Consider the following 9,684-nt stretch of genomic DNA (forward strand, 5'->3'; position numbering starts at 1 on the left):
AAATGTATATTTACCTCTTTAATGAAACATTTTGGTCATTTTGATCATTAGAGTCTATATTTGTGACAAAAACTTTTTTAATGCTATCCTAGGGTATTTATATACTATTTAAAATCGTATGCTATATATTTTATACTCTTCAACATTTATCAATTTACATTGGGCTATTATTTATACGAAAGTATACCTGAAATAGTATATTTATATTTATATTTATATTTATATTAATTTATATTTTATTTCTATATTATATAAATGATTATTTTTAAATTGGAAAATTTGCCAAAAACAACTCAAATATTCATTTTAAAAACATAAAAGTAGCTCTCATATTCAATCAAATGCAAAATCAACCTAAAAAGGTGGTAAAACTACTATTTAACCCTGATGACCAAACAAAAAACCAGAAAGTTATTTCACGATTCTGGCCTTCGTAAGTCTACATGTCACAAAAGAAGTCTACATATCTGTAGATCTCCTCAGAAGTCTACTCTGTAGAGTTATTACGTAGTCTACATTGTCATTTGATCTAATAAATTATTTTTTAAAATGTATAAAAATATTTTTTTTGTGAAATTTTTAATTAATCATCTGTATAAGGGTTAATATGAAGTTTATAACTTAAAATTTTATATAATTGAGCCATTTAAAAGAATATTTATTGATTTAATAACCATGTGTTAGACAATCTTTATGGTTTAGCAACAAAACGTTCTAACATCTTATGTTTTTAAGGGTTAGATTCTTAGGGTTAGATTTAAGATTGAATTTTTTTGGTTTATTGACTTAAATTTGCATATTAATGTTGACTAGTTTATATTTAAATATTTAAATATTTGATATATTAATTGACACTTTTTTATTATAAAGCTAACATTTAGGATTTGAGATTTGTGGTTTGGGGTTGACTCGAAATTGTAGGTTGGTTTTGAAAAAACCCCTTTTAAACTTAGGTATGTTTTATGGTTTTTTAATTTGATAAAAATATAATAAATGCTAAACATTAGAATTAGCTAGTTTCATAGTGGCATTAAAATATAATTAAATAGTTGTTTTAGTTTAGGATCAATTTAGTAAATGATTTATTAAATTAGAAAACGACAAAGATACTTGAAACTAAGAGGCATTTGTATTTTTTACTTCTCTTTTAATAATATAGATGCAAAAAAATTGATACTTGTAAGTTACTTAACTTACTTTGTTATTTGCCAATCAAGTACTTCTCTCTTGATTACTTGCAAAGTGAACATACAATTACACGTGAAAAGATACATACATCACAAATTTAGCAACCATAAATCACATGAATTATCAAAAAATAGAAAAAAGTAAAAATAAGCTTTCGAATAATTGAAAGATCACATGAAACTCTTTGGTCCTCTATTTTATTTCGATGCTCTATATGTCGCCAAGATTAATGGTAAACATGGGTTTTGATTGTTTTTTAAATATGGGCTTTATTATCTTATTTAATAATGGGTTACCTAGTATATTAAACTAACATTGATATTATTGTAGTGAAAGAAAAGACAAATATTTTGAAAGTAATATTATTTAGTAAGTCATGAGTCAATTACTAAAAAATAAAATGATATTTGATGATTTGCTTGTTTTTGTAAGTATTGAAATTTGTTAACTTATTACTCGTCTTCCCAACGCCAAGTACTTGGCTTTCCAAGGCGGATACGGGTCAAATCAGGAGTATAAAGTGAGTATCGAGTAATGATGTCCAGCTCATAGATTTGATAGTACATACGAGTACAACTAAGTATAACTTATCAACATTTATATGCATATATGATTTCTATTTTTTATTGAACATGGAAAAAAAGATCGGTCAATGTAAATAAATTATTATTTTCAGTTGAAAAATTAAAGAGTTTATCTTTGTTTTTCTAGTTGGTGAAATATTTAGGGTAAATATTACCATTATTATTAATAACACTATCACCTCTCTAGAAAATATGATGCTTTACCCTAAAATTAATCACAAAGGCATATGTAGTCAACCATACTCATTTTCACATTATTTACTTTCCAGCATAATTAAGTGTAAGATTAACTTTTATGATTTCTATTATGAAATCTATCCGAAGTCCATAATCAAGATTTAGGTTAATTGAACCCTAATATGTTTTCTTAGAGAAGAAGAAATAAACATTAACCATGATTCATGTTTTCCTTGGTTTAGTATTTGGATCAATCCTCATGTTGATTTTCTCCCCTTTAACGTTCTCGTTAGTGCTTTCTTTGATGGACAAGAAATCCTAATCCTTTCACTCATTCTTTTAACTAATGATATTATTGTGTTGTCTTTATGAGAGAAGTAACTCTTTCTTTCTTACTCACGTACGGCAAGAAGAAGTGTGGCCAAATATATATTTATTGTCTTTGCAACTCATCAGTGAAGGGACATCACACTTCATACCCTTTTGTCTTAACCACCACTATTAATATTTATATACGTGATTATAGAGAAATGACATTTATAATTAAGGTAAAGTAGGAAGATTATCAATACACCTATATTCTTAATTCTTTTATTCACAATATCGTTTTTTTATATATAAAACTTAATATGAACTTGAACTTTATATTAAACCAACAGACGCATAGATCATATAAGAATAAAATATTCTTACATTAAGAAGTATTTTACGAGATTTCTTTTTACCTTTTTGCTATCAAACAAATATATCTTTTCTCAACAAATATATTTCGGGTTCATTTTAAGTTTCAGGTTAGTGTCTTTCCGTTTGCCCTCCTCATCGCAGTGGCTGGGACAGGGTTTGGTCTTCCCTCCTCCGCTTGTTGCGGTCCTTTGCTTCAGGTCCTCGTTTCAGGTTTTGCTGATTGTGCTAGCTTGAAGGTGCTCTGCCTAAGCTCTTAGGTTCTCCTGGTTCTTAGTCATCTCTGTGTTTTGCCTGTTGATGCAAATGTTTTTTTGATTATCATTACCGTTCCTTGCATCAGTTTTAGATTTCATAAGTCCGAATTGTTCCAGCTTAATGATTTAAGTATCATCTAGTTTAGACTGTACCTTTCTTTTACCCAAATAGACAGACTCTAATTTATACCCAAAAAGATAGACTCTAATTATGCTCTTCACATTTTGTAACTTGTTACAAACAAGCTTCATATTTATATGAAATTCACATTTTTGGCAAAAAAAAACAAAGATTAAATATTCGAAACGATTCTCACAATAAAAAGATGATACAAAATTAAAATAATTAGATTGTTCTTTCAATTATAGTTTATAAATATAAACTATAATTGAAAGAACAATCTAATTATAATCTAATTATTTTAATTTTGTATCATCTTTTTATTGTGAGAATCGTTTCGAATATTTAATCTTTGTTTTTTTTGCCAAAAATGTGAATTTCATATAAATATGAAGCTTGTTTGTAACAAGTTACAAAATGTAAAGAGCATAATTAGAGTCTATCTTTTCGGGTATAAATTAGAGTCTGTCTATCTGGGTAAAAGAAGGTACAGTCTAAACACTAAACTAGATGATACTTAAATCATTAAGCTGGACCAATTCGGACTTATGAAATCTAAAACTGATGCAAGGAATGGTAATGATAATCAAAAAAACATTTGCATCAACAGGCAAAACACAGAGATGACTAAGAACCAGGAGAACCTAAGAGCTTAGGCAGAGCACCTTCAAGCTAGCACAATCAGCAAAACCCAAAATGAGGACCGGAAGCAAAGGACTGCAACAAGCGGAGGAGGGAAGACCAAACCCTGTCCCAGCCACTGCGATGAGGAGGGCAAACGGAAAGACACTAACCTGAAACTTAAAATGAACCTGAAATATATTTGTTGAAAGAACAATTTAATTATTATCATTTCAAAATTAATATAAACGTACTGTTAAAAGTCTCATATAAACTTTTGTGATCAATGTTTAATTTTTTTCTATAATAAGATACAATGATAATAAAATCATATAAATAAATAATTTTATTTTAATAGGTGTTTATGTTAATATATATATATACTTCATATCGTTAAATTTAATTATATATCATATACGATAGATAAGATTGATTGTTTTGATTTATTTATTCTAAAATTGTTGCGAATAAACAAAAGCGCTCATTTGATTTATATGTTCAAGCCAATTTATTACATAATAGTAACTGATTTCTTAGTTATTTAATATATAATTATTATTTTATTATTTCATATTATGCAGAAAAATATAAAATAAGTATTTATTCTGCACAAGACGCAGACCTTAACTTAAGTATGTATCTCTTTAATAATTTTGAATCTTAAACATTTTCTAAATCACAAGCCAAAATAAAAGAAAAAAACGAGAATAAACTCAAAATCAATATTTATATCGAGCGATAACCAAAATGACACAAAAATGAGAAAAATATTGAAGATAGATAGGATTGACACGTGAACGTAAACTTCTCATAACCATAACTAACTTTTAAATTGCTAAATCATGATATAAAACCGAGCTTACATAGTTTCATTGTAACCAAATAGTAGGCATGAGATTCTTCGACCTAAACGTTAGGTTTTTATGCGATAAATAATTTTTTGACCTAAAATATTTTTAAAAATGAGATCAGTTCATTAGTAAACAAATTATGTAATTAACAAAGAAAATTTTAAAAAATTATTTAAGAGCCAAATATATTAATTCGATCAATAATATAATTTTTTTTTCCATACGATATTTCTTAAATTATTTTCATATAAATTTACCTTGCGCAAGGCGCAGGTCTTATCCTAGTTATTCGTAATAAAAGAAACCTCAAAGTTATTGGGGTTAATAGATTGCTAGAAGCCTTAAAACTCAAGAATAAGCCCAGAAATACCAAATGGGCTCTACAAGAAAGACTTATTATTTGGATGGTGGGTTTATGTGAGAGGCAGAGCATCAAAGGAGTGAAGAACTTGTTCCAACAACACTCTCGTGCTTGAAGCCAATGGATTCTCTGGACTGTCTGAATGAACAACGTTTAGCATATAAAGCTTCTTAGAGCTCACAAACGCAGCCGAGAAAACCCTTTTGATTCCTCCTCTCGTGCTATCAATTTTGTATTCAAATTCGTACACTTGTCCTTGTCCTAATCTCTCCCCTACGGATACAACTTCTGCTTCCTTTGTGCTTTCCTGATTCCAACGACAACAAATCAAATTGAATATTTTTTTTTATTGGGTCATTTTATTTTTGTTACCTTTCGCTTCTCTGCGTTGATGAGCTTATCAGCTACAAATTGAGGAGTACCAAAGTCTTCAAGACTCTTTATTCGGACAGGACTAACCACAACTCCTATATTGTTGCTTCGTTTCTCTGGTTCTTCAAACAGAACATTGGCCCCTGCTTTCTCCACCTTTATTACAATAAGAGCCACAAGTGTGTTATCTTGTTATCAATAATTCAGCATTTTAGAATACGTAATTCGAATTAACCTTAGTCCAAGAATAGGGTACGAGAAGAGTGAAGCCATCTTTGGAATCGGTGTATCTTTGAAGATCTTCCGATTCTGCCATGGATTTAGCCTTATCCAACAAAAACCCACCATTGAACAAGAGGGTGAGAATCGAGAGATTCAAGTGTCTCTTGCTGAAACAGATGCCAACAGTGGACGAATGATTTTGAGAAAAACAGAGGAAGGTTTGGATTTTTTACGATGAGAAGAGGAAGAAAAAGAAGATGATGACAATAGAGAAAGCTTGGGAGGAGGAGAGAAATTGTGAGAGGAAGCTAAGGGCATCTTTATCGGGGGTGTCTAACCCCTGTCTCTTATGTTAATTGCCAATTTAAAAAAAAAAAATAGAAAAGGAGCAAAACACGTCGCTTAAACAAGCCACGGTAGGGACGTCGCTTAGAGACAGGTGTCGAAAGAAGACTGGGCGAAGGAGAGATGGTGTTTCGGCCTTCTCGAGTTCTCTCTTGCGTGATGTTTTGCCTCGACGAAATCGTGTCTCTCTCTCTCTCGAAACCTCTCCGCGGTGGATCGGATCTTCTCCGGCTCGTCTCCCTCAGTTGATCACGCCGGCGATCTAGGTCTCCTCGGCGTTCTACCTCTCTCGATTCCCCTCGCTGAGGAACCCTTTGGGCTTCTCTCTCTTGATTCCCCTGGTCCGTCGGTGGTCTCTTCTCCGGCTCGTCTTCCTCGGTGGCTCTCGTCAGCGTTGTCTCTCTTCTTGGCGGTGTATCTCTCTCGATTCCTCTCCTATGGGTCACCCTTTGGCCTTCTCTCTCTCTCGATTCCTCTCGTCGGTGGCTCTGGTCATCTACGCGACGCATCCCTCGGAGGCTCTCATTGGCGACCTATCTGTCGTCGGCGATTTATCTGATGGTGTCTCTCCTCGACGGACCTCTCTCTCTGCGGCTCTCCGAAAATCAAAAGGGTGAGGGGTTGTTTTGTTGTTCATGCATGTCTCAGATTATGATTCAAGTTGGTCTGATCGCAAGTTTCATTTGTTTGTTATGTTGATTCTGTCTCTCAGTGCCTCTCTTCGACGGCGACGGAGTACTCTCTGGGTGGTTCTCCTGAAATCGAAAGGTAAAGCTTCTGGTTTCTTCTTCTTCAAGGTTTTAAAGATGTTTATTTCTTTGTTGACTTCGATCATGTGTCATGAATGAATCTATATCTTGTTTGTTTACATCAATGGATCACAATTAATTTTTTACCGCATCGACTGTTACCAAATTTTATTGTTTGTTGTGTTGGTTTGTGTCTATTGATGGTCAGTTATGTTCATGTCTTTGTGTCGTGTGATGGTTAGATGAAATACATTTTTATATGTTCTGTCTTTGTGTGTTTACGATCAAATAAATTTTAATATGTTCGGTCTTTGTGATCCAGGGATCAAGTGACTTGAGGAAGGATCATCGAAGAGAGGAGTACGCAGAAATACAGGTTAGAGTTTTTCTCTTCTGCAATGGAATGGTTTTGCTTCTGTCTGAACTGATTGTCTGGCTTTAGTTAATTGTTTGTTGTCTGGATGTAGTTACTTTAGGGTAATTAATTGTTGTCTCACCGTAATAAATAGAAGTGATTGTCTGGCTCTAGTTAGTTGGAATTGAATTAGTTGGAATTGAAATACATTGTTTGTTGTTTGTTGTTAGATATAGGTCAAGTCATTACGGATGCGTTTATTATTTTGCCAATATAATTAAGTTAGATAGTCTTGTTGGTTGGGTACAACTGAATGCGTTTGAACGTTCCTTCTCCTCTTTCTCCTCCTTCTCTGATTTCTTCTCTTTCTCCTCTTTCTACTCCTTCTCATCTTTCTCCTCCTTCTACTCTTTCTCCACCTTCTCCTCTTTCTCTTCCTTCTCCTCTTTCTCCTCTTTCTCCACTCTCTTTGCCTTCGAAAATGGATTTCAATCCATTCCAAGACTCTGCAAAATTTGTTGAACTACTAAATAGTCAACAAAAGGTAGTCTTTGGCAGTCAAGGCAGTGCTTCTCGGTCATCATCGCAAGTTCCTTTCTTCAGTCAAGGTACAGAGGAAGGTCGCGATCTTCCAGCAGAGCGTAAGGAGCGAAGAGCGTGGACTCCAACAGATGATATAGTGCTTATTAGCTCGTGGTTGAACACGAGCAAGGATCTAGTTGTTGGGAATGAGCAGAAGTCTGTCGCTTTCTGGACAAGAGTTGCAACATAGTTTTCAGCTTCTCCTAAGCTTGCTGGCAGTGAAAAAAGAGGGGGTCCTCAATGCAAGCAACGCTGGCACAAGCTGAATGAAGCAGTTTGCAAGTTTTGTGGGGCGTATGAAGCAGCCACAAGAGAGAAAAGCAGTGGTATGAACGAGAATGACATTGTAAAATTAGCTCACGAAATCTTTTTTAACAACTATAAAAAGAAGTTCACTCTAGAACACGCGTGGAAGGAGCTCCGCCATGACCAGAAGTGGTGTGAGGTCGCTGCAGCTAAAAATGAAAGCACCTCCAAAAGAAGGAAGTTCGAGGATGGAAGTCAATCAGCCAGCTCTCAAGTCCCTGAAAACCCTGCTGCTGTGGATGGAACATCTCGTCCCTCGGGTGTTAAGGCTTCAAAAGCTCGTGGGAAGAACCCACAGGCTGAGGAGAAACGGCTGTCTGACTTCCAGAGTATGTGGAGCATCAAGCAGAATGACTTGGCAATGAAGGAAAGACTCTCCAAGCTGAGGATACTTGAGAATCTTCTTGCAAAAGACCCACCACTAGCTGATTATGAAGAAGTGATTATGAAGAAGCTGATAAATGAGTTGATGTAACTCACGGTCATGATCTTGTTGTATCATATTATGTCTTCGTCTTGTTTCTTGTTGTTTGATCTTCATGTTTGCTGTTGTTGTATTAGGAGTACTACTTGTCATGTAACTCACGGTCACTCGGTTATGTCTCTGCTTCTTATGTTTAATTAAAATGACGAAATCTTTTCTTGTGTTATTGTTTTTATTTGCCTCTCAACTTCATCACCATATTTTGATAGAACCATATGTTGTACGCATTGTTTTACAGGTCAAGGTCAAGAAGATCGAACTTGAACTTGTGAAGGAGTACTTCTTTGTCTCTACGTTTTAACTTCATATGCAGGTACTTCTTTGTCTCCACTTGTTAACTTGTCACATGTATTTGTCTATGTTTCTTATGGTTGTCACATGTTTATGCCTTGTAGTGGGAGCATTTGTCGTTGGTTCTCACGGACATAAAGACATTCGTCTTGTTTGTTATGTTGATCACATGTTTTTGTACTCTTGTGTGCACTTTGTATTATAATGTATCACGGACTTGTACCAAACTGAAAAGCTTGTGTCTATATGACTTTGTATTATGATGTATCACAGACTTCCATCATTTTATAGAAATTGTACTCAGCTATTTTCTCTTATATATTTACACTCTCGACTTCTCTCTTCAGAACAACCCCAAACTCATCTCTCTCCACTTCTCTCTGTCTTTTCTCTTTATAACTCAATACCGAACTCATATTCTCTCAACTTCTCTCAAACTCATATTCTCTCTCGACTTTTCTCAATCAAACTTATAAAATTCTTTAATAACCATATATGGCTTCTTCTTCTCAAAACAATTTAGATGAAGCATTTGATGATGCTTTTGATGAGGTTTTTGACCAACATTTTGATGAAGCCTTTGAGAGTTTTACACTACATGGTGATCAAGAAGAACGAAGAAAAAAAAGAAAAAAACGAGCTTATATCGAAAGACATCGTGAAGAAGGCCATATTCGTTTATGGAATGATTATTTCAGTGAAACTCCAACGTATCCTGAAATTTTTTTCCGGCGACGTTTTCGAATGAACAAGCCATTGTTCCTACACATTGTTGATCGACTCTCCAACGAAGTTCAATATTTCCGGAAAAAGAAAGATGGGCTTGGAAGGATTAGTCTCTCTCCCCTTCAAAAGTGTACCGCAGCCATTCGTGTCTTGGCGTATGGTTCTGCAACTGATACGGTCGATGAATACCTCCGGCTCGGTGAAACAATCACTCGGTTATGCGTGGAAATTTTGTGGACGGAATAATATTGTTGTTCAGCGATGAGTACTTAAGAAGACCAACACCGGCTGATCTTCAACGTCTACTTGATGTTGGAGAGCATCGTGGATTTCCCGGGATGGTAGGAAGCATCGGTTGTATGCATTGGGACTGGAAGAATTGTCCCACTGCTTGGAAAGGGCAATATTCTC

The 9,684-nt window shown here is 34.3% G+C and overlaps 2 protein-coding genes across 2 annotated transcripts; one reads left to right on the top strand and one right to left on the bottom strand.

Moving 5' to 3' along the window:
* Positions 1 to 4,672: 4,672 nt before the first annotated feature.
* LOC106437383 (psbP domain-containing protein 2, chloroplastic) lies at positions 4,673 to 5,768 on the bottom strand. The gene is given in 4 exon segments (XM_022699192.2): positions 4,673 to 5,148; positions 5,214 to 5,369; positions 5,449 to 5,664; positions 5,667 to 5,768. Coding segments are annotated over 4 exon segments (714 nt in total). The 5' UTR covers positions 5,754 to 5,768; the 3' UTR covers positions 4,673 to 4,893.
* A 1,429-nt stretch (positions 5,769 to 7,197) lies between these two features.
* Positions 7,198 to 8,557, top strand: LOC111203630 (glutathione S-transferase T3-like). The gene is made up of 4 exons (XM_022697544.2): positions 7,198 to 7,622; positions 7,686 to 8,243; positions 8,334 to 8,349; positions 8,495 to 8,557. Exons 1-4 carry the CDS (start codon positions 7,198 to 7,200, stop codon positions 8,555 to 8,557), a joined length of 1,062 nt encoding a protein of 353 aa, XP_022553265.2.
* The last annotated feature ends 1,127 nt before the right edge of the window (positions 8,558 to 9,684 follow it).

The sequence above is a fragment of the Brassica napus genome, chromosome C3 (genome assembly GCF_020379485.1).
Source record: "Brassica napus cultivar Da-Ae chromosome C3, Da-Ae, whole genome shotgun sequence".
In the NCBI taxonomy this organism is placed as follows: domain Eukaryota; kingdom Viridiplantae; phylum Streptophyta; class Magnoliopsida; order Brassicales; family Brassicaceae; genus Brassica; species Brassica napus.